General features: G+C 44.1%; 1 protein-coding gene across 1 annotated transcript in view; it reads left to right on the top strand.

Moving 5' to 3' along the window:
• LOC144933585 (tyrosine-protein kinase receptor-like) overlaps positions 1-26,113 on the top strand; it is a 179,132-nt gene that overhangs the window by 61,120 nt on the left and 91,899 nt on the right. Inside the window, exons 2-3 of the mRNA XM_078858531.1 lie at positions 5,741-5,821; positions 9,945-10,094. Coding sequence (XP_078714657.1) covers positions 5,741-5,821; positions 9,945-10,094 — 231 coding nt within the window. The remainder of the gene's footprint in view (positions 1-5,740; positions 5,822-9,944; positions 10,095-26,113) is intronic.

The following is a 26,113-nucleotide window of genomic DNA, read 5'->3' as shown; positions in this document are numbered from 1 at the left end:
GTCAACTGAGCACATCACCATCATGATCCCGCCAGATTTGATAAAATAAGTAACATATTTTGGGGATTGAACAATGCTTGTCCGATGATCAGACTAGTTCTGCTCATGGAAATGTGGAGTTTGAACTTATTTTAAGGATGGGAATACGGACTTTAGAAAAAAACATTGTTGTTGTGACTCAAGCCCCATCATCTCTTGTAACGTTCGTAACATTATAAAAGTGCCACTTGATTGGAAAGTCATCACTGGTTGAATGTAGGACTACTTCAGCAGTTTTTTTCTTGCTGTGGTTGTCCCACCTGATGACGATTGCTTGTGTTGCGATCGAAACGTCGTGATCTATTATTTTTCTACCCACGTGACTTTACCTAAATAACCAAAGAGTATTGATTCCTGCAGGCACGAAAGCTTCAAATCAAGATTTCCACCACCGGCGTAGATGCCACCAATGAAGATAAACATTGCACACCGGGGGAATGTTGGGATTGCTACCGCTAGTTCAAGACTGGCTTCATCGGCAAAGGAAATGGTTGCTCTGCAGCCTTTTTTGGGGGGGGTTTTCATGAACTAATGTCCAGAATTGAAAGAGGAGAGCACATGCGCATGTTTTCAACGCTTGTTTCCAGAAAGCGTCTCCCTGCAGTCTGGCAGCTTCTCAATCGTGTATCTCGATCTGGCATCCGAGTGCACACGTCGGCTATTGTAAACCCACATTTCCCACGCTTCCCGTATTCCTCCCTCTCCACTCCTTCACAGTCGCTCCTTTTTTGTGTGTGTCATGTCCCAAAAAAAAAACTGAATGAATGTGGGAGAAGCTAGATGTGTGCCGCAATGGGTGCAGATTGATGCACTCGAAGGTGGATATTTTAAGAATTCAATGCCCTCATCTTGACATCTCTGCCGGCCTTCTCACGTGTCTCCCTGCCAGTTTTGCGTACTAAGTGATAAGCTTACGTCTCCGTGCAGCGACAGTGGAAATATAAAATGAATAATTCATCGACATTTTTGTGGGACGGCTGCCGCTTTGCTGCCGTAATGTGCGCTTTAAATGCAAACACCTCTTGCTTATCCAATATTGCGGTGTAGTGTCGCATATTGATTTCCCTTCCAGCTGCTGGAACCCAAATAAATAAAGCTGTGCTTATTAAACTCCCAGGCCAGGGAAGTGCAGCGATACACAATTGCATTCTCAGCAGGGCATGTGGCAAGAAATGGCAAGTGGCTGTATGTCATTTAAACTAGCATAAATTAATATATATGCAGTGGATATGTTTTTTTTCTTCTCTTCATTCAATCATTCATTGGACGCTTTGCAAGGAATGAAATTGGAACAAGTGGAATAAATAGGCCTTCTCCGAAGGGGAGTGAAAGTGATTGACTGTTTGATTGCTTTGTGAATTAATCAATTGATATTCCCCATTCAACGTGATTAGAGCCCATTGAGATTCATGATCTCTCTTGTGAGTCACGCTGTGGTAGTTCACTGCGCTAGCAATTGTAAGTAATTAGTTCGAGTTGCGGGTGGGCGATAACTTGAGTGCACCATCATCATCCCTCTGGGGTTGATAAAATTAGTACCACTCATGTAGGAAGTCATGAACAGTGGTTTTCCGATGCAGACACTGATATAGCAATGTGTCATTTTCACAACCGACTCATTGTTACCAATCCAGATGAGCAATGCTGCCCATTAATGTGATAGGGGAGTAACTCAAATTTGAAATTGGGTTGTTGGCACAAAATACCTCGTCCCGTCAATGACAACACAGTGTCTTTAACGTGTGCCCCTACAATACATGGAACACTTTGTCTGTCAGTGTGTTAACAGCTAGAAGTTAGGGAATGTGTTTTGGTTAAAATGTTGCAAGAATGGTCCTCCATATTAAAAGAGTGTTTCCAATTCAGCTCGTGTTTGTAAACCAGTGTCATGTCCCGCGCTATGGATTGAACCCTGCTGCATGGGTGATGGGCTGGGTAGATAACAGAGGGAGCTGAAAACCTGGTTTGGGAATCGAAACAAATATATTGCACAAGCAGCCACTGTGTGTCTTTTAATCACATTAATTCATTATTTTCACTTGTTTGGACAAAGAAGACATCTATCCGCATTGAACATATATGCAATAATGTTATATGTACACAACAAAGACAAATATTCCCTGTATAGCCTTAACAGACTTTTGGGGCAAGTGCTGTGAGCGAGCACCTATGAAGGCTGTCACAGCAAACGAGGGGGTGTGTGGCCAGCACCATGCCCGGCTGCCTTTGTCTTCCCAGTGGCGATGTTTACACAATGCACCAGGTACTCATTTGAGGCTTAGTCGACCTCGGGGAGGCCCAGGACCAATACAGAAAATGTCACTGGTAATGGTCGTGAACGGGAATTGAACTCTGGTCGCCGGGATCGTTCCACTACCGCTCGCCACACAACAAAGACATACAAACACACGTGGATGGTGACATGATGAACACACACAAAGTAAATGCACTCGCATCAGCTTGTGCCATTAATAGGCACTCATTAACAGGACAAGATTTCAACATGCGTCGTTACATGGGCAGTAACATTAGAATGTAATAAATTGATTATTTGCAACACAACATACCTATACAACACAGATTATACACACCAATCAACATTCAACATAGACGTATGTGTACAACACAAACTCGTGTGTAGCCTAAGTAGGATGATGGGGCGATTGGTGTCGGCTAGCACCTATTAAGGCATACACAGTGGACGAAGTGTTGGCATGGCGCACCAGCTACTAATTTAACACCAACTCGAGCGAGGCTATTTTAGGAGAGGTTCATATGCTTTGTGTGCATACCCACGATTAGTACCGACTTCTATGGGATTCTACAGAAATGCACCACCACCCCCTATAAAAAAAGACAAGCAAATACAAAGGTACCCCAGCATAGCCTTTAATATACTTTTAGGGCGAGTGCTATTAGTGAGCATTTATTAAGGCTGACACGGCACCTCCGATTAGCTACGTACGGTGCGAAAGAAGTTCAACATACGTGCATACATGGCACACGAGGGGCGTGGGTGGCCAGCACCACACCCGCCTTTGTCTCCCCAATGCTAACATTTAGACACCGCACCAGGTGCTCATCTAAGGCCGAGTAAATGTCTTGGTAGGCTCAGGACCAGCTTCAGACACGTCACTGATATTGGCCACAAGCAGGAATCGAACTCAGGCTCATCGGGCTCGTAGTGCAGCGCGCTGACCTCTACACTCCCGCTTCGCGCACTCGTATGTCTTCGGCTGAATGTTACGGGAAAATTTACGCACGCACAACAACAACTCTTTGTCGTCAAACAGCCTGCTACACCTGCTACCTCGGGCAATGGCTCTGAATCGAATCTGCTTTTCCGCGATCACGTGACATTTTGAAAACCTTCCGGAATGAGAGAAGTGTGTCCACGTGCAGGGGTTTTTAGGCTGCAGCGTGACGCGCACTTACGGGGGTTGTTGACCAAGTGTCCAGATTGAAGGTCGCCAATGGGGTAACACCTGGACATGTGAAGCATTGCCCCACCTCATCGCTGAAGTGTAATACAACACCGTCACAACCCCCGGAAACCTGTTTTGAATTGGTAAATCGATCCATGGAGGTCCAAATATTCTGAGACCGTTCGTCACGTTCAGCCAAGGTTTCCGTACACTCGTGTCTCCTTGCGCAAGCAATTCATTACAACAATTGAGTACATTTGGTAATCGCGCCGTTCTTATAGTGCAATGCTTTCACGAGGGAAGGTGCTGTGTTTAACAGACGTAGTCTGCAGTAGATTCACAGTAGGGGGCGATGTTGCTACATGTAATCCCAATTGAGTAATTTGTGGATCATTTTTGAGAAATTTGGCAGATTAGGACGTTATAGGTATGTATGTTGAACTTCTTCCGCACTATACGTAGACAACCTTGCTAATCGGAGGTGCGGGGGAAGGACCTTGACGTGGGAATACAATGGCCTACTCATTTCAAAACGACACTAAGGGATGCTTGAACATCCATTTCGAAGCGGATGCCTCACATATATATTGCTAATATAATCGCAGTAATAATCAGGGTGGCCTGCTGGATTCCAACCGCAACTCCAACAAGCAGCGAAGGCAACGACCGCTCAGCCATGTCACCATCCCGGGGTGCAGAGCTCACCTCCATTTTCAGCACCGAGCCCGTGGGAGAATCTTCACGATGTGACAGGCGATGGAAGCCATCTCAGAGTTGATTAAAAAAAACGCAATGACAAACAGGAGGGCAAAGACCGCTGCGCAAGAAGATATTGAGAAAAGAAACAGTCATGCCCCTAACGGTCCAAAGGGCCAGGGGACGAGAGAAATATGGCAGGACCTAGTCTTTCAGTATAACTGGTAACTTCCTACAAACCGGTACTCATTATTGTGGACCCCAGAGGCATATGATGATTGATTAAGTTGACCAACCAGCCAGAATTAGGACTGTAAAAATGTACAAATGAGAGCCCGGTGCTTCCATGTTATGGCTAACCCATGTTTAATGGAGATATTCTCTTTTTACTGTTTCCACAGATGATATATTATGGAATCGGGCTCTCATTACAAGTAGGAAAAATCCCGAGGGCATCTTAGGCCCATTCACTGTCGAGAACAACACTGCCCCTAACCATAATGGGTCGCCAATATTTTAAAACAGCTTCTAAAATCCAGTGGAATTAGCGCTCTTCTCATTAAAATTGTACATCTTTAAAGGGCACACTAAATGTCAGCCAAACAACATTACGCGTGTTAATTTTATTGGTTCGGCGGCAAGCGTATGGGCCTCTAAGGTATCCAGCTGCATTCCTTGGAGCAAAAAGATGTTTTCCCTGGGAGGACACTGGCATGGCCATTGTGCCCTATAGGTTTGAGTTTATGGGTTGGCGACTTGGCTGGTACAATTTTACAATTAACTTCTGGGCCACATTCATCCCTGTGGTGTAGCTTAGCCGTGACGATGATGTAATTATGCTCGCTTAACTGTGAATGACCACATCATTGTATTTCGTAATCACACGTCCCACCGAGACCGTGACTCCTGAGAGCCGTTTGTTGTAGAGCAAGTGCTGGCAGTATGAGAGGTGCTGAAGTGATGGCCCGTCACGAGTGGCCGTTTAATTTGTGTGACTCACAACTCATGGAAGTCTGCAAAGACTAATAACATCTTTTTTGTAGCGAATTGTTATTTTAATAGTTTTTTTTCAGCTGATGCAATATACGGGAATCGAGCGGTGGCACAGTGGTTAGCGCGGTGTTATGAACCGGTGACCTGAGTTCGATTCCCGGCTGTTGCTCAGCGATATCTAAACTGTCCCTGACGCCCCATTTGATCAACCCACGATGACAAGCGAATTGAATTACAGTCAATCGGCAGGTTGCATGCGGTAGGGTGCGGTGTGTGGTTACTCCCACATCTTCTCAAAAACGTTTGGCCATACTGGAAGAGTATGCTATTCTCGAATGGGGCTCTCAGAGCTGCTCGTGAACACAGGGGTAGCGTACACTGACGTCTTGGTCATGGCGTTTATGTTCTCTTGATGCCCCTCGATATCTCAAAATTGAATCGTCACAAATTTCTCCAATCCTCATCAACTGTGTGGACGTTGTCTACGCACAGTCTGCTCTGGTTTTCTATGAAGCTGCTGCTGCTGTTATTGCTGTTGGCGGTGCCCTCTCTTACGTTGTTGTTGTTGTTGTTTGTTGCCGTTTCAGAGAACAACTCTAAGCTACAGGATACAACCGGCACGCGCAATAAAGCCTGGGCGCCCTCCGGAGAGATGTGGGCACAAGGGGGTGAGAACACCACACGCAACATTCGCCAGCCTCACCCATTAAAATCGGCCAATCATCCGTCCATCCATTGGAGCTTTCGTATGTATGTACATTGAACCTTTGTCGCACGGTATGTAGCCAACCGTGCTAATTGAAACCAACCATGCGAACCGGAGCAGCGTCTGCGGCCGTCTGGAACGTTCTTCCTGCCGATCAAAATCATCTAGATTGAAAAATCACCTACATTGAAAACTAATTTCTTTGGAATTGCTTTGTATGTTTATTTTGTTGTACATACAGACGGTGGCGTGGGCAGGTCGTTGCAGGGCTGCGCCCTATCTCCTCGTAGGCCAGGCTTTGCTTGAACCGATGCTGGTGAACTGCCCAGATGTTCATTTGCAATGCTGGCTGAGAGACATATTGCTCCAACATTTCCTGGCTTTATAATACAACAGGAAATTGATTCATTTGATGTCTTACAATGTGACCATATCTAGAGATGCCGTACAGAAAGGGTGGCCCCTTGTTTTTCCTTTCAGACACTGCAAATTACTTGTTTACTCATGCTTTGAGCTGTTTACAAAATCAAATATTTTATTACGTAACTCATGCAGGTTGCTTTGAGGCCCATGAAGGCAAATGCACCATATAAATATATCTTCATAAATGTAAGTGAATAAATTACACATAACTGTCCAGTGGATGTAACTAGTACAAAAACACACTTGTAAGGCCAGTATATATAATGTGTATATCTATCTATCTATCGGTCTCACTCTCTATCATTCTCTATACATTATATTTGTCTTTCTACCAGAGGTGTGGACTCGAGTCATGTGACTTGGACTCGAGTCAGACTCGAGTCATGAATTTGATGACTTGCGACTCGACTTGGACTTGCATAACAATGACTTTGTCCCACCTATGAGATGTGGACTCGAGTCATGTGACTTGGACTCGAGTCAGACTCGAGTCATGAATTTGATGACTTGCGACTCGACTTGGACTTGCATAACAATGACTTTGTCCCACCTATGCTTTCTACCCGCCTAACCCATTCATGAACTCAATCATAAACAAACATTTCCAGCTATTGACTTCCCTATCCAACTTCAGTGTGTGCTTCAATAGGGATCCATTAGACCGAAATTACCTTGTTTACAAGGATGTTCCATTTGCTATGTACATTGTGCCTTTACAAAGCTGGTTGTATGTTTTTTTCCCATGACATTAGCCAGGAGTGGCGTATATGTCCCCGCATATGATCTGTGAGTACATTCATTAAATGGTTTAACATTCCCACTTTATTGTCCGTGCCAATCGTCATTGCAAGCCGACATTCATAACTTAGAGATCGCAACATGCCTGTGATGGTTGACCGTTAAGCAAGCGGAGGATAAACCTTTGAAAGGTGCATCAGCCAAATGTCAGGAAGTGCATGGTGGGTTCAAGAAAGCATCTTTGAGTTCATTATAGAAGAAAAGTAGTTACAGGCAATGATAAAGAGATGGTTGAGATGCGAGGGACATACAGGCAAAATGGAAGGTAGGTAATTAAGACAGGCACTGGAGCGATATTAACGGTCTTTGATAAACAGAAATATCTACAGGCAGATGGTTGGATAACATACAAATAGATCGTGGCGGTGCGATGCCGACTGCACAAACAGGCGAGAGATTTCTGAGAAGGCAGAGAGGGCAAGGTGTGGTGCCATCGATGGTGGGAGTCATACCGACCACTACTCTTGATATCGTTGTTGTGGGGTGGCAGCAGTTGCTTCTAATCCAAGGCTCTGCCAGAGACATCGGTGGAATCACAAAGATTTAATCGTTTGCATGAGAATCCAATATCGCCGTACCACAATGTGGTCATATTCCTTGAAAAACGACGTGTGGTCTTCAAGGTCTCTCATCAGGCTCATGGTAGAAACCTAACTCAGTGTCACCCAAAATATGCTTTGGACACCAAGGTCTCAAACTGTTACAGCATCACGTGGGTTCTCTGCTGCCGCCCCCTCGGTGTGGAACTCTCTTTGCACATCCGCTACGTCAAATGCACTCTTGACTTTCAAAAACATTTAAAGGCCTCTATCTCTTTGGTCAGGCCTTCGAGCAGCCCTGAGCCTGGCTCCGCACCTCTGAGTTGTTGACTTGACTGCAAATCTGGCGTGTTATGAATGTCATTATTAAAGGTTGACCGACTGACCTGTAATATACATATTCATCAGCACTCCTGCTCACTGACAAATGGCAGGTGCAGGTTTAAAGTACTCCGAGCTTCTGGCTGATTCCAAGATGCAAGGCGGAAGTGAAAGTTTCTCCAAACAATCAAAATTACACATTTGCCGTCGCCAAAGACCGCCCAGCTTCATAGTGATGTGAAGTTCAGTAAAGTTTTTGACAAACATAGGAAACCCTACAGCAGACCTTTCCATTTACAGAGTGGGCGAGAGAACAAGTGATAAAGTGAGTGGGTGTGGGTGAACAAGTGAGCGAGATGTTAAGCGAGCTGTTCAGTGAGTGAATAAGTGATTAAGCAAATGATTGAGGCTGTGTTGTTTCTCATAGAAGGGAAAAAAAAACATTGTGCTGTGATGTTGCTGCTCACAGTGTTGAGGCTGGTGCATTATGAACAAAAGTGATTAATTTAACAAACAATAGCACGTTTTATATACTCAATAATCACACTCGAAGCCAAAACACCACAACAGAATTTAATTTAATTTGTAGTCACCATTTTAATGGTGTAAGGCCAATATTGTCTAACCTGCTAAAGTATGTTTTTAAAGGTTTAGTTTGTAGTGCTTTAATAGTTCAGAATGTAATGATTCAGTCATGCCCTGTACATACTCTTTGGTTCTTTCGGTAAAGTCACGTAGCTAGAAAAAAATTAATAGATCACGACGTTTCGATCGCCACACAAGCAATCCCACCTGAAGACGATTGCTTGCGTGGCGATCGAAGCGTCGTGATCTATTATTTTTTCTATCTACGTGACTTTACCGAAAGAACCAAAGAGTATGGATTCCTGCAATCGCGAACGCTTCAAATCAAGAATGCCCTGTACAGTGATGAGTAATTTGAGGGCCTGTTTATTCACATCAAATACGTCATGTGCTCGCCAAATATAAAGACCGATAACCGTACGTCCATGGGAACAATTGCCATTAATTTTTATGTAATTTAGCTCTGGATAATTTCCACGTGTTATCGTTCAGCTTTTACGGCCAGTACATACCGACCTATTCTTGAGAAGAGTATGCAGGACAAGCCGTTCCTGAGCTGATGCTGTTCTTCTGAAGTAATTATTTTCTTTGATTTTGGTTTACCGATGACAGCCGTGTTTCTACAGTTTCAGCAGTTAACACCTCGGGCGATTAGCTGCTAAAAAACAGAAAGATAAAGAATACATTCATATCCCAGTCGGCGGTCTACTGGGCCTCTCATGTGGGAAGCCAACAGCTATTGTCATGTGCATATAAGGATCCCGTCATAGGAATGTAGAGTTTCCACCATTGACTCAGAGCCACAGGAAGACCACTGTCCAATGCTCATTTGAGGAAGGAGACACTTTAACTTGTTTTTTTTTAAATATAGCTTGAGAGCCAATGTAAATGTGGTTACTTGTATTTTATTACAAGCAAAAGGAGAAAAGATAATTGTTTCAGAAAAAAGTCAGAAGAAATTAACCTTTGCAAAGCTTTCTTTTGTCACACAAAAGTAATACATGCTAAGAATGCAAGTTCAAAATATAAACCTTAAATGCTACAGAGTTTTCCTTCAAAATGCCAAAAAGTCCATCAGACAGACGGGCAACCAGACACAACATCCATGTACACAAACAAGACAGAAAAGATGGACAGATGACAGAACAGATCGAAGGACAGAGAGAGAGAGAGACAGACACACGTGCAGACAAAGACAGGTTACAAAATACAAGTCACGCTCACCAGCCGCTCTCCTTGGGACTGCCATGGCCAGTACTGCCGTGATTTCTGTGCCCACGTGCCGGGGCCTACGATGATATGTAACGGCAATTTAATTTACGATTCAAACAAAACTAAAACTAAATCTGCCTTTTCCGCTGGCCTCAAACAACCTGCCTCTCCCAACCTCTCCCCCCCCCCGACAATGCTGCATTCTAGGCCACGACTGCGACTTTGACTCGGGCGGGTGCGTATGGTCTCTCCGCGGAGACAGCGGCGTCTCGTGGAAGGTGGTGTCTCCGCGGGGGGTGCCCCCCGCACGCCGGGTGCTGCTGCCCCCGCGAGATTTCACCCAGGGCCGTCCGCAAGGTGAGCCGCCCCCACTCACGCCACGTCGGCAAGGTCGAAGTTCACGATGCGATGCGATTTGAGAAAAAAATGCGCGATACGACGATTATCGCCACATCAGTTTGCCCTTAACTCTGTGATTGTATTTCATGTTTTGTAACCTTTTTGTTTGTGCTTTTACAGTATTCACCTTTAATACGAATATAATGATTGCTTCCTGGTTATTTTATTTCAATTCACTGAACATAAGCCTGTCATAAGTCTTTTGATTACTGTAACGTCGCAATCTATATGCTTATGATGCACATGCTTTCGGAAAATCATGAAAAATCTAATGCTTTCAACATTCTATTGATTTAACGGCATAATAGTCATTTTTTATAAATGTAATTATTTTTGTGAACCTTAGTTATAATTTTGTCAGAAATATTTTGTCAAGATATGAAATATTTTGTAAAAAAATGTAACAGGTAATGGTAATCACTACGTGAAAATATTCTAGCAAAACAGACGATGCAACAATTGTTGATCTTATAACACGACAGCAAACTCTTGGGGGTCTTTGGTCTACTCTTCCATGTTCATCAGAAGTAGCCACACATGAACCTCACCACACACGATCTGCCGATCGATTGACTGCCTTTGTACACATTTTTTTTCTGCTGGATTAGACAAAGGTGGAGATATTTAAGAAACTTGCACCATTATTTCAACCGCCACGCCAGGAGATGGAATAGAACTGCCGTTCCCTGGTTTGCAAGTGCAATGTGCTCACCAGAACACGAAGGGAACTCCCGACTGTGGATCCTGCATCGTGCAATATATTGTATTGCAGTCGCATTGGGCAACTCTATGGCTTCCGCTTCCGTGTGGACATACGCCCAAGGGGGAAAGATTTCGCGACGTGTTTAAAAGCAAGAGATTAGCTTCGGAATACTTTTATATTACAATAATAATCCCACGGATTTATATTCATGTGTCCCTTAATCCAATCCACTCATGCTCACATTGTGAAATCCTTGAAAGATGATGCGTTACACGAAGCGTTTACAAGCAAGAGATACCTTTGGGATTACCTTTTGGTTGCAATTGTGATTCTCAAGGCTTAAAGTTCCCTTATTCCAATATAATGGTTACTATTGATGCTTTGTACATTCCCCCCCCCCCCCCCCTGTTCTGGATGGGTTTTCCTCCGTGTACTCCAGTTTACTCTCGTAGTTATGCAAATAAAACTTACAGTGCAACTGGTAATTAGTCAAACATCTCCATCCTGAGCAAAAAAAATGTACTTGCATATTACTCAATTGGGATCACACACAGAAGGCACCTTCTGTTCAGAAAAAGATTGGCAGGACTCTCCCCAACAATATTCTCGAGACTCGGTGAGGCTTTTAAACAAGCGCATTCCTAATTAAATCATAGCCATACACTCGCTGCTTGGCTATGAGGTGGCAAGAAATTGGTAGTACATCAAGTAGGTCGATAGCTAAATATGTATCTACTTGATAATTGGTTCTTTACCCTTCTATCTGGCAACAAAACTGACACCTTTTTACAAGGAGTCATGTTTGCATAGACCGCAATACCTGCAGTCATAATACAAACAAAAGAACATAACTCTGATAATGTGCACTGTCCTTAAAGTTGATTGATCCACACCCGAGACAGCTTTCCTTAGAGCCTAGTCTCATATGGGTTGGACCAGATGGCGTCATCTGGTCCAACCCATATGAGACTAGGCTCTAAGGAAAGCTGTCTCGGGTGTGGATCAATCAACTTTAAGGACAGTGCACATTATCAGAGTTATGTTCTTTTGTTTGTATTATGACTGCAGGTATTGCGGTCTATGCAAACATGACTCCTTGTAAAAAGGTGTCAGTTTTGTTGCCAGATAGAAGGGTAAAGAACCAATTATCATATTTTTACTGGCAAATGAGGTTCCCATAATGTATCTACTTTTCAGCATGTCATTCGTTTATTATCTAAAAGCTCCTCACTGCCACTTTAGGTGAGTGCCTCATGCGCAATGATCTCTGCCTGATCCGCCAACTCTGCCTGCCATGTTGATGGACTACAGGTGTGCACCACGACACAAAAAAGACAAAGATCCCTCATATAGCCATTCAGACTGTCGGGGCAAGTGCCCGTTAATGCGAATCTGTGAAGGCCGGCATAACACAAAATGGAGTTGGTATGGTCAGAACCATGCCCTGCCGCCTTTGACTCCTGAGCGCCGATGTTTCTACGCCATACCAGAAAAAAATGCTGAGTTGACCTCAGGGAGGCCCTGGACTGGTTCAGATATTCGCCACTGTTATCTGTGGTCAGGCATTGAACGCAGGTTGCTGGGTTCGCAGTGCAGTGCACTAACTACTGCACTTCCGCTGGACCATTACGCTCAGCACACAAGGACACGAGCTGAAAACCATGGCACTTGGCCTGTGCCTCCAACCCTGACAATTGCAAGGGCACGTACACGGTGTGTCCGTCAAGGGCACGAAGCTACATCGAGGTCAAGTAAAAAAGAATGAAGTCAAAGTGCTTTTTTTTTCAAAGGGGGCAATGGTGTGGCACTCATCTCAGTCAGCAGCCCTGACTTCGTTCATGGTGGAAATTTCACATTCCCTCCATAAGACGACCACTGCAAACCTCCCACAATGCGGTAATCGTTCCAATCGAGACTTTTAGGAAGATCGACTGAGATGGTCCTCGACCGGAATGTGAACTCAAAACCTTCTTATTGTGAGTCGATTGCCCAAACCACTGTATCACCCAGCCGGATACGGTAGGAGGGCAGCATAAACAGGAGCAGAGACGACTCATGGCCACCAAAACCTGTCCCTGCACTGAAAGTTCGATGAGACCTCGCGTTGTCTCGCTCCATCTCTGAGAGAAAGATGGAAATTTATATAAGCAAAGGAATGCGGAGGAGCTGTTTGTCCAGTTTCTGAGAAAAACCTATTTCTGAAAGCCTTTTCAAGCAATTTGTTATTTTGCACTTATCTTAAAGCAAACATCCATTCCAGCTTAGGCAACCGCCTGAGAGAAAAATGTAGTATCTATCAAATAGGCTCACGATGTGTATGTAGTTTTGATTCCTGGCAAACATTCCGGTCGGTCCGTATAGATAAGGTTCACTGTTTCCATAGCACGTTATCAGGTAACTCATTGGCAGTGCATGACGGATGTGAAAATAACGAATATGCATGTTGTCGTTCCTTTACACGATTTCCAAACATGGCCCGATTTTGGCTCATTTAACTCAGAATCGTGTAACTGAGTTGTTAACCTCGGGCAACAATATTCACCAGTGTCCTAGAGGACACGCACGGGGAGATGGAGTGAACTTCGTGGGCGGCTGCTCGGTGGATTGTTGCATCACAGGATCGTGAGAGATGGTGGCATCTTGGGGAGGCCTTCATTTAGCCGTGGATTGACCATGGCTGATGGTGTACCGAACATTTCCAAAGACAGTTAATCATGTGATTTGGCTGGATGGCGCTGAGGTTAAAGCATTCGACGTTTGATCCTACAGTTACAAATCCTGGTTGTGTAGGTCAAATGAGCAACGATGGATACATTAAGTACAGCTTTGTGTTGAGGTCAGCAGTGGTTGCGCTATGGACAGACTGGCCTCACAATAGGATTTTAGAGTTTCCTCCCCTTACCGAACATGGGAGACACTTTGACTTGAAATTACAATCACTATAGTTTACTGTAAATCCATATCTGGCAGAATACCACATAGTTACACGAGGTCCCATGCTCCCCAAGCCAATCGGAGAATAATCAATATTTAGCTTGCGGCCTAATAGCACTTATAAAGGTCGGTGTCTTTACGCTCCAACAAATCATGGGGTTGCCACGGTCCCTGCCGACACCTCTGAACTAGTGCTGGAAATTCCACATTCCTAAGGTAGGGGCACTTTACTCTAATGGAAGACCACCGTTGTTGGGCTTTGCCAACCTGAAGGATAACCAAGGCCTCGTTCAGCCCCGACGGGAATTTAAACTCACTGCGAGATCCAAACACGGCAGCACTTGGCCGAAAATAATTGCTCGATAATTGGTGAAAATATGTAAATGGGTCGCACTCAAAGGTGTGACATGGATGGACCCAGCCATTGTAATGCCTTGCAGTGCAGTCTGTTCTCCTCTGCCACGGTAATTGCGTTCGTCAATTCTGAAAAACAAAATGTACTTGCAAATTACTCGATTGGGATCACACACACAGCAGGAACCTCGCCCTCTGCTCCAAGAAAAAATTGTCAGGACTATCCCCAACAATATTCTTGAGACTCGGTGAGGCTTTTAAACAAGTGCATTCATAATTCAATAATAACCATACACTCGCTGCTTGGCTATGAGGTGGCAAGAACTTGGCAGTACATCAAGTAGGTCGAGAACTAACGAAGTATCTACTTTTCAGCATGTCATTCGTTTATTATCTAAAAGCTCCTCGCTGCCACTGGAGGTGAGCGCCTCATGCGCAATGATCTCTGCCTGCCATGTTGACGGACTACAGGTGTGCACCACGACACAAAAAAGACAAAGATCCCCCATATAGCCATTCAGACTGTCGGGGCAAGTGCCCGTTGATGTGCATCTGTGAAGGCCGGCATAACACAAAACGGGGGGGGGGGGGGGCGGTATGGTCAGAGCCATGCCCTTCCGCCTTTGTCTCCTGAGCACCGATGTTTCCACGCCATTCGGGAAAAAAAGACTGAGGCGTGTGGGTAGCATCTAGAAGCATCCAGCAGCATCCCCCGCCTTGCCTGATGCTATGCCGAGGCAGCCGAACAACCGCGTATTCCTACTCGCGTGACGTAGTTATGCTCACTCAATCGCGTTATATCCAATGCGCGTTATTAAAACGCGTGTCGTCGGAAAGCAGACCGCTTGAAGGACACAAAACAGCTGGTTGGAAACATTATTGAAAGCTACACAAACACACACAGAGAGAGAGAGGCGTTGTACCGACTGCGTGGGTTCCGTGGTTGTGCTGCGTGGCTCTGCCATGCGTTGTCTGTCCCCGCTCGATGTCCGGCATGATGTCTGCAGAAATCCCTGAGGAAGCTCCCAGCACGTGGAATGAATTGTCGGACATCATGCTGAGCAACTTGCAGTACACCCCCCCACCTCTGCCACACCCCCAGCAAACACATCGACGAGAGCTACAGAGGATTATGTTGCTTGTTTATAAGCTTTGTTAATCCCTCCTGACGATAATCGATGACTCCGACTGGACCTTGCCTCTGCACTGTTTGCTGTTTTTGTTTGTCGGCTCAGGGCAGAAGAAAGGTCTGTAAGCAGTGGCACGCAGACTGCTGCTAGGGCTCCTCCTGTGCCGTGGGCCTCTCCCGATGTCGTTTTGGGTTGTTCCGGCAAATCGCTTTTTGCTCCAAGTGTCTCGGAGTTTCTTCAGCAATGTCGGACATCATGCCGAACAACACACAGCAAGCACGACCCGAGAGCACACCGGGGGGCTATATAATTTCCGTGTAATCAGCATGCTGGTAGTTAATACCCTCCTTGTGCGCTGTGATAAATAAAATAAAAACTAAATAATTATTTCCTCAGATTTCAGGGAAGACAATCAACAACATGGTGAAGTATGGTCAAACAACCTTTGAAACGACCAACAACATTATGGGGTGGCTGTCATCCAGCAGTGGATTGAGATAGAGGATGTGAAGAAAAATAAATACCCGAGCTCAAACTATGTAATGGGGGTGTATTATATGTGTTTTACCTGGACTCAAATATCGACTCGATAACCTCTGAGGACAGTGACACGACGTTACTATGCAGCTGCCCGTAATCTGATTACTACAGTAACCTTGGTCGTACATTCACAAGCATCATAGCGTGGAGCTAACGCGATTTCCATTGGGTTTAAACCTAATTTTTTTTTTGACGAGGCAATTTGTTCTCCTTAATTGCATCAGCGAGCCAGTCGGGACACCGCCTCTGCAATCGGGACGATTCCTTGACCAAAATTACGTTGATGTGGTGTTGATCGACCTTCGTCGTCTTAGCATTTTTTGTGTTATCCTGAACCCGGGATCATAAGACCCCAAAAAAAACGCTCAAGTGTCCCAAATCCTTCCCGGTGTTGTGCAGAGGTCTAAGAAGGCGTAAGTATCTTCTTGGTTCTTTCGGTAAAGTCACGTAGAAGGGAAGCAACAAAGGGAGGAGGTACGGTTAGCAGTAATTAAGGGAAGGAATTTTAATAGTAAGGAGCTGCAGCAGCCAAACCACCACGTAAAAAACTAAAATATAAACTACATCAATATCATCAATATACTAAATATACTCTCCAATAAGCTGAGCTACTAACAGTAAGTCATACATTACAATTCTATGTCGCAAAAAATATAATATGCCTCCAGCTAAACTTTTTCCTTACATCACACAGATCTACCCCGTACTATATACTGCCATAGAAAAACCCAACATTAAATTATATACTAACCCAGCTTAAATATACGCTGCCAAGCTTGGTGGTGTTCATTCAGACGCTGTCTTTCCGACAGACCTTTCTTCACCTGAGGACGGCTGCTTGCGTTGTGGCCGAAACGTCGTGAGAATTGTAATTTATTATGTTTATTATTACTTTATCATTTCCCTTCTACGTGACTTTACCGAAAGAACCAAGAAGATGAATTCTATTATTGTTTGATTTTATTTTCTACGCGACTTTACCGAAAGAACCCAAGAGTATATCTGATTAGTTTAGTCATTGAACGGATGATCAGTTTGACTCATCGATGATGTCAATAATCAGAGAAGTCAGATCTACTGGAGACACTTTAACTTTGTCATAGCTGTATAGAGGTGGTAATTTGTCCCAGGCGACTAATGTGCGTGTTAGAGCAATAACTAAGGAGCCGTCCATAAATGACGTCACGCACCTAGGGAGGGGGGAGGGGTCAGACATTTATGACGATGTGTGACGAAGGGGGGGTTTGCGAAATGTGACGTCACATCAAAATGCGCAATTTTTAATAAATATAGACAACACGTTTTACTTAATTAAATAGACTTAAAAAAAAAAATTTCTCCTACAACATCAGAGTACAGCGCCACATTAAATACGCACTACAATGACAATAGTTTAAAGCCATTTGAAGCATGTTTTATTTTGGGGGGGATGGGGAGCAGAGCTTTGTGACGTCATATTTGAGGGGGGGGTCTTACTTTTTGTGACGCCGTGTGACGAAGGGGGGGGGGGGGGTCAAAAATCGTCCAAAATCGCGTGACGTCATTTATGGACGGCCCCCTAGCACCCTTGGGTAAATGAGGTTCTCTCAAGTGTAGTAGGCTGATACCATTAGGCTGATCATCGGTGATGCACATAAAGCTCATAATATTTTCCATACGGTTTTCACTTAATCATATTGCAGCGCTGAACATACACATATAAACATTTAGGTTGTGTATACGGATGTTGAATTCTAAATTACTATTTGGTTTATATTGTGCATACTTTTAATTGGAGGATGTATAATGTTTGGTACTAAATTTTAAGCAAAAAATTGCGATTGAATTACCGTTCGTTGTAGTGATTGTAAGCTCCTAAATACCATCTATGGATACAGAAAAACCAATGCATCCAGCTATGTGTGGAGATCAGCAGGGAAAATGCATAATGAACTCTTGTATAAACAAAGTAGACATCTACTGAATCAGTTACGTGTCCATTGAGAAGCGTTATCTGGAACGATTGATATCCTTTATTTAACCTGGGCGTGGGCCCCATTGGCATTATTTTATTGCATTTTCTATATTTAATTGTGTGAGAACGCAAGAACGATCATTATCTCCAGTGATTGATATCCTTTAATTAAGCGTGTGAGAACCTGTTGGGATTAATTGTCTCTTGTGACGGATAGCGAGAGTACTTTGACATTATCTCTCGTCACTGAAATCATTTATTTAACCTGCTGAGAACTCTTTCAGATCCATTATCGCCACCGATTGATGTCCCTTGTCTGACTATGGCGAGCCCGTTTGGGATGCATTATCTCTTGAGGGTGTGAGTCCATTGAGATGGATGTAGGCAAAAACAATGGCCTCTGACCAAATCACCTTGCGTGTGCCTTATCTCGTTGGATCACGAAAGCTAAGGAGGACTGAGCCTGGTTCGCTATTCTATGAATGACAACGAGTGTATATCAGATGTTCTCGGTGTCAGACTACAGGTTGCAACGTTGCCAACACAACATCGGGCTCAGTACAAATCTAATAGGCACCAGTGGGGAGATGTTAACTACCTCGCCTGGTATGCAGGGGGTCCTGGATCCCAACCCTGACGCCTGCTGTATATTTGAAGTTTGCATGATGTTCTCCCCTTGGTCGCGTAGATTTTTCTCCGGTTCCTCCGGGGTTTCCCTCCACATTTAGAAACGTGTGTTTAGAGTATTTGGCTGCTATAAATTTCCACGTCAGCCACTTTGTTGAGCTATCATTTGTTGCCAATTCACTGCTGAAAAAGAGCTAACAAAACTCAGTGGGCCTTACTGGATAAAAAATTAACCCGTAAAAACAAGTTTTTCACTATAAATCCTTTCTATGCGTGGCATCGGTTTCATTTTATTATTCATTTCAGTTTTTCTTGAGTAAGCAAGCAAGCAAGTGAAGTTAATATAAAGGATTTAAAAATGAAAGATCACCTCTTGACATGCCCCGTATATTCCCGAGGGCAATAGCGTTGACCCGTTTTACCACTTTCAAGAACCTGGCGGCTTCAATTTAACTGCTCTATAAATAGTCTCCACTGTACAGCGGTGGGGGCAGGGATTTCATGCCATGTGGTTAGTCAACATTTGCGTCATCATGAAACGGGCGGCTACAGTCCTCTCGTCCTCTGGCTTGAGATGGCTGCCACCTATGGGTCAGATGATTGTCTGCCACAATTAAGCAATTGGTAATTAAATATTTATTTATTTTCCCCTAAACAGTGTAAAATTTTGGGAAAAAAATTTCATGAAAATTAATTGACAAGCACAACGAGTATGTGTGCAAAATGTCAGCTCGATTGGATCACGGGAAGTGGGTTAAAAAACGACCGAAAGATTTGCACGGTCGTAAGCAAGCAAGCACGCAAGCAAGCAAGCAAGCGAACTTAATATAAAGGATTTAAAAAAATATATATAATTTTAGTATCCCCTTTCACGTGCTGAACTACCACTTGCTGTCACTGCTTCTCTGCTGCTGCACCTACTGTCTGGAATTCCTCTCTGCCGCCATCCACACTACACAGGCACTTTTCTTGTTCAAGTTCAGTCTCCAATACTTTTTGTCTTATGCCCACGACTTACTGCCTGTGACAAAAGACCCTTAATAATGTAAAGTAGATTAGTACCTAGCTTTCCTGATTTCGTGTCTGCGGTGGCATGAGGCTGACGTGAAAGAGTGTGGTTGGATGCACACTGGCGCCTAAAACAGACTCGTACTTATTTTACTACTCAAGGGCAAAGTTTATGAGCTTGCTAGAAAATGTTTTTAAACGATTTTCACGGGTTCACAAATGCAGGAAACAACCGAGAACAGGAGTACAGATATTGCAGGAGATATTTTTTCAGGGCTTTCATGCTCCATAAATATGCCTGCACTTTAAAGTAAACTGCGTTTGAAAAGTGGGAGGAAAAACACGTGCATTGTTTGTTTATTATGCTTTCAAACATTTGACTAAAAATAAATATTTTAAGAATTGTGGGGCTAGGGAACACGTAAAGCGATGTATTATTCCATCTCACGTTTACAGTGTTCTATACCATGCCCAAGGTGGTTTTGTACTTAGGCGCCATGGTGGCGAGATATTAACTCCCTCGCCTGGTATGCAGGTCGTGGAGTTCGTTTCCAAGCCTGACGCTTGTACATTTGAAGTGTGCATGTTTTCCCCGTGGTCGCGTGGATTTTTCTCCGGCTCCTCCAGTTTTACCCTCTACATTTAGTAACATGCGCTTGAGTATTTGGCTGTTATAAATTTCCACGTGATAAGCCACTTTGTTGAGCTAACATTTGTGGCCAGGTCGCTTCTGAAAAAGAGCTAAATATATCTCAGTGGGCCTCACCTGGTACAATAAAAAGTTTAGTTTAGTACTGTGACCAGATTGAGACTGGTTCAGCTGTGCTGACCAATGGCAATTATAATTTATATCCCTTTGTACATCCGCTGCTGGATAAAAAGTTCACGCAGTTTCGGTCATGGTAGTTCTTTGGCCATACTTCAATGCAGATTGGTGAAAGGAGGCCCTAGCAAGGACTGTTTGAGATATCTCTCTCCTGACATTATCCTTGACGAGGAATTGAATTATCCATGACAAGGAATTGAACTCAGGTTGATGAGGTCAGAGCACGGTGCACTAAGCAGTGGTCAATTACTTTACTGCAGCTTTTATGCGTCCTTGATCACCCTTTCCCGTTTGTTGTCACGATAGCCCTGCGCTATTTGAATACTGCCAGGATATTACAGCCCCATGCTCACATCGCTAAATGGGAGGGTGGGGGGGTTAATTGAAGTCTGTAAACGCTGACCTGCAAGCAGCCTCAATCGTATCGCCCGTCAGACAACCAGCATGTGCTGTAGCATCACCGCCACTCAGTGCCGGATTATCCTCGTAGCAAAAGTAGCTACATATGCTACGGGCACCGCACGCACATTCAAGGGGCCCGCGCTAATTGCTTTCAAGCTATCAATTCCGGTTCAGTGATTCTGCACTTGCGCTATTGCTATAGTACTATACTGCCTTCAACTTTTATGAACGACTGGGTGTTTAAGGTTAGCGCTTTGTCGTATTATCTGGCTGTATAGAAAATAAAAAAAATACAATTACTTTACTATGCAAGTTTAAATTTTGTGTTTTTTTATTTTAATTTTAGGGTCCCTTTATAACATCCGGCACTGTCGCCAATTAGTGCTTCGACGCGCGACCTCCACAATATGTCTCAAGCTTATCCACGAACACGGCAGTAGGAGCACAGAAGACGAAAATAGATGGGAGGCGATTTTTAGATAAGCGATTAATCAGATGTATGTATGTTGAACTTCTTTCGCAACCATGCTAATCGGAGGTACAGGGGAAGGACAACAAATTCAACACAAAAAACAGTTTAAAGAAATTAGTTTTCAGTCTCGACTTAAAAGTGCATAGCTCCAGTGGCTCGCTAATATCGGAAGGCAGAGCGTTCCAGCGCACGATGCAGTGACCGGCTTTGTTCGATGGTTAGCCAAAAGCCGCTGCGAGGATGACCGGAGTTCGCGTGATGGTTTTATGCTTCTTGACGATAGTTGTGCCGCACAAGCAATAATAAATGTCAAGGTACCTACTACACTAGCAACACCTTCACGTTGTACACACATGAGGCAGGAGGATGAATGGATTGACAATGACCTATTCTCAATCAGGCAAAAGCATTCCCATACTCTGCAATTGTAGCGTACCTAGGGCAAAGCACGTGTGCGTTGTATTTCATGGGGGATGTATCATCTATGTCTCTATAATCATTTAAGAGTGGGTTGACACTAGATCACTTTACACACAAAAGGAAACAGGAAAAGGTGAATCCCTTTCATTAGTTTGCTCAAGCCACTGCTGGCGGAAGCGTCTCCACTAAAGCCTTGTTCAAGTGAGTCACACCGCAGGCGGTGTAAAGTTAATGCGGCCGCCGTGTTAACTGGGTTTACCTTCAGAACGTTAAGTGAACTGGCAGCCAATCAGCGCGAAAGAGAAGCAAAGGGGTGCGGATCCAAGGGCTGTCAAATGTTTCTCGTGGGGCGCTTAAACAATAGCCACACACCACGAGACCCTTAACGCCACGCTTCAGTTCCAACGCAGTGGTGTGCACACATGCCACGTGACGGAAGGGCACGCGTCCCCGATCTGGTGAGAACCCACCGAGAGTTGTCGCATGTCTCGGCGCTCAGGTGGACAATTGCGGTTCTGCGCACATCTCCATGGGCGATGTGGTGGAAATTCCAACATCTCAGTGGTGGACAGCCACTTTAGACTTGCAACAAAATTATATTCACTGAAGGTGGTTGGCTCAGTCAACCGGTTGAACGCTATAAACCTGACTGCGCAACACAATGCTACCTAGTCAGAATTGCCCTGAAATAAATTGCTACTGCACATATTCACCAAAAGAGGTCGAGGTATGAAATGTACTAATTATTCGTTCTGAATATCAAGCAGCGCATTTGTTGTGCGACATCCGAGCCCAGAGAGAATTCAACCATTTGTTAAAATGAAGTGCGCCGACTGATTGCCATTAAAGCAATATGTGCAATAATTGATGTAACACGCTCTTCAGCACATACGGCTTGCCGGCTGAAAAATTGCCAATGTACCTTTCCCGAAGGCTCTTTTCCCATTCCCCAGAGAGAGGGGCAGAGGGCCTCGTCTATTGCATTTTCACTTTTTTTTCCTACAAGGTTTTTAAAATGTCGTACACAACCACATCCATGTAGGGTCGGGTTTGTTATGATTCAACCCCCACCATAACCAAGTGGGCGCCACAGTGGCGAGATGTTATCTACCTTGCCTGGTATGCAGGAGATCGTGGGTTCGATCCTTAACCCCGATTCCTGTGTATTTTAAGTTTGCATGTCCTCCCCGTGGTCGTGTGGATTTTTCTCCAGATTCTCCGTTTTTTTCCCCCTCCACATTGAAAAACATGCCTTAAGAGTATTTGGCTGCTATAAATGTCCACGTGATAAGGCACTTGGATTGATCTATTATTTGCGGCCGGGTCGCTTCTGAAAAAAAATTGAAATATAGCTCAGTGAGCCTCACCTGCTTAAATAAAGCATTTAGTTTAGATTCAATGAATTGTGCCGATTCATCTCTGGAATCATTTTCGAGTAATGAGACCCCCTTACACGGGGCTCCGTACTTGCGTCAGGACCAGTTTCTTTCGGTCGCCAACACACTCCAAAAAGTACTTGAAGTTGATTGGTCCACACCCGAGACAGCTTTCCTTAGAGCCTAGGCTGTATCGGGTGTGGACCAGGAAAGCTGTCTCGGGTGTGGACCAATCAACTTCAAGGACAGTGCACATTATCAGAGTTATGTTTTTTGTTTGCATTATGACTGCAGGTATTGTGGTCTATGTAAATATGACTCCTTGTAAAAAAAGGTGTCAGTTTTGTTGCCAGATAGAAGGGTAAAAAAACAATTATAATATTTTTGCTGGCAAATGAGGTTCCAATGGTGTAAATGCTTACCCCGAGCTCTCATATTCTGATGGTGCATTGTCTTTGAGTTGTGCGCCTTTTGGCGTCATCTGGTCCAACCCATGTGAGACTAGGCTCTAAGGAAAGCTGTCTCGGGTGTGGACCAATCAACTTCAATGACGGTGCACATTATCAGTTATGTTTTTTGTTTGCATTATGACTGCAGGTATTGTGGTCTATGTAAACATGACTCCTTTTTTAAAAAAGTTGTCAGTTTTGTTGCCAGATAGAAGGGTAAAAAAACAATTATCATATTTTTACTGGCAAATGAGGTTCCAATGGTGGAACAACTTCCTCGTTGGTGCTGTCTGTACTTCCCCGTCTGTCTCGCGACTCACGTCGTGTCTTGATTGCACTGTCTTGTTTGTTGTGCCGCACGTCTTGTTTGCTTTGTTTGTACCGACTCCGTCTCATTCGTTTGTTTTCTTGTTTGTTCTGTTGATCTCGTTCCACGTCTCACGTTTCTACCGTCTAATTTTGTTATGGTCACATTCGTATCGGTTGTCTTGTCCTTGTTTCGTCTGTTTCATGTGTGCCGACCGATTTCCACGACCTTATTTGTTCGTTTCATTTATTCTGCTTCATTGATTCTCTCTCTCTCTCTCTCATAGGTGCAAAAGAAGTGCACCGTACAGTACATACATCTATGCCTTTAATGTTTTATAGATGAGCACACCCAAAAACATTACATGACATCAGGGCCGGATTAAGGCACGGGGGCTTTAGGAGCTGCAGCCCAGGGGCCTCCGTCAGCTGGAGGGCCTCCAGAGATGAAGTGAAAAGTTATTTCACTTGTGAATGCTGAATTTGATTTGTTAGCCTTGTAAAAATAAAGTTAAAACATTCTTTAACTTTGTTTTCCTTTTGAAATATAACTGGAGGCCTCACGGTACCTGGAGGCCCAGGGGCCTACACAATCTTAATCCGGCCCTGCATGACATACCACAGTGAGGGAGACGTTTTTACTTTTGAATTTCGTTGAGTAATGTCAAACTGGTTACTTTTGTGGCCAAGATAGCAGCCGAGGCTGGCCATTCTGTCATAAACTGGTAAAATATTTCGTTCCAGAATAGTGTTCTAGGGCAGGATGTGGCATTCTGGATTCGCTGGATTGTAAAATAGCACAATTGGAAAAAAAGTAAACTTTCAACGAAGCAACACTCTTTTCGGAAGAAAAAACTTGTACCGTGATTTGTTTACCTTTCTTGTACTTTGAACTACTATCATGTTTTTGTACTGTTTGTTGTTGTAACGTTCTTACCCCGTGCCCCGACTGGAGATCTATGAAAACGAGCTTTATAGCTCATCGGATTCCTCCAGCATGAATACATATTCTGATTCTGAAAAAAAAAGTTCTGATATTGCTCTATACATTCTGCTGTAACGACTGACTGTGCATTCCTTCCTCATCAGTAAGCCCCGCCGCCCATATCGGGCTGTCACATATTTGGCTCTATTTTTATTTCCCTTTCCTCCCATTGTACGTCAACACAAATAACGCAGAAGGAATCAGATAGCAATGCCGGCAGCCTATCTTAACAAGCTTGAAATCACACACCACAGTGGATTCACAAAAAGAGAGGCATATTCCATTTATCGATAATGACAGCGACCGTACCCTTTTGCTGCTCGTGCGATGGTGTGTTTGTCAAAAGAGAAAGCATCTCTCTGAACTGGATTGTTTCAAATGGCCCATTCGTTTATACCTTTGTAAACAGTAAACTACATCTCTCCGTGTACATCGGACATTCTTTACCATTGTTGCACATCCACTGAAATTCCAGTATTGGAGCCATCACTCTTTTACTCAATCTCTTGCCATCTCTGCCTCTCGCGCGCACACACGGCACACGATAAAAGAACGGAATGAAAAATCCAATTGATATTCCTTATGTACCCTTGCTCCCTGACGATGCCCTGTCATACAGTGTTCTCAGAAACACCATGGCAACAACGTGGCCTGCAACAACAAAAAAATGGCCTGCTTTTTTCCCCTTTCCCCAATACCTATAGTGGAATAGGTTTTTTTTTGCCTATGCAGTCTGATGTTTCTGCAAAACGTTGAAAGGCTAACTGCATCCCATAATGGCGGTCATCACAGGATTCTGCTACCATCAGCCACTGGTGGGAATAAATGCGTTGTTGTAATCAGATTACAATAGTCAGTTGCCGGGAATCTCATTGTTACTGTCCTCCAGTTTCGGTGAGAAATCAGATTACATTCATATCAGATTAACGTTACTGAAGATGGTACCGAGTGATTGCGGTTTGCGATGAGACTAGTTCATCTTGAAAAATGTGAAAAGTGACGCCAAACCACTGTAGATATATGATCGTGTAAGCAGCTTAGTTCACCGGACAGCAGCCGCCAATGCTTATGCCTCACACCTCCAAAGACGGCTGGTTGCAGAGCTGCTTTTTATTATGTTAATTAATTATACGTTTTAATTAGAAGTAAATCTTTAAATAATCGAGACAGGTGCTCACTTGACTAGCGATCAAAAGCCTCAGTTCCTGCTTGGGGGATGATTTAGCCCATCATCTCTGCAGCGTTAGTCAATTAGAATGTGCAGACGTCGCTCGCGAAGAACGATTGCATGCGCTCCTGAAAAGCAGCGAATTGCGCTCTATGAAGCCGAGTTTCCCATAGACATACATGTTATCAGGGGGGAGGGCGTGCGTTTCCAAAAATTTTAGTGTAATTTCACTTAATTCTTTTAGCCCTGACTTTACCAGAGGTGGGACAAAGTCATTGTTATGCAAGTCCAAGTCGAGTCGCAAGTCATCAAATTCATGACTC

Source organism: Lampetra fluviatilis, chromosome 7, assembly GCF_964198595.1.
Source record: "Lampetra fluviatilis chromosome 7, kcLamFluv1.1, whole genome shotgun sequence".
Taxonomy (NCBI): Eukaryota; Metazoa; Chordata; class Hyperoartia; order Petromyzontiformes; family Petromyzontidae; genus Lampetra; species Lampetra fluviatilis.
This window is presented reverse-complemented; position numbering and strand designations above follow the sequence as displayed.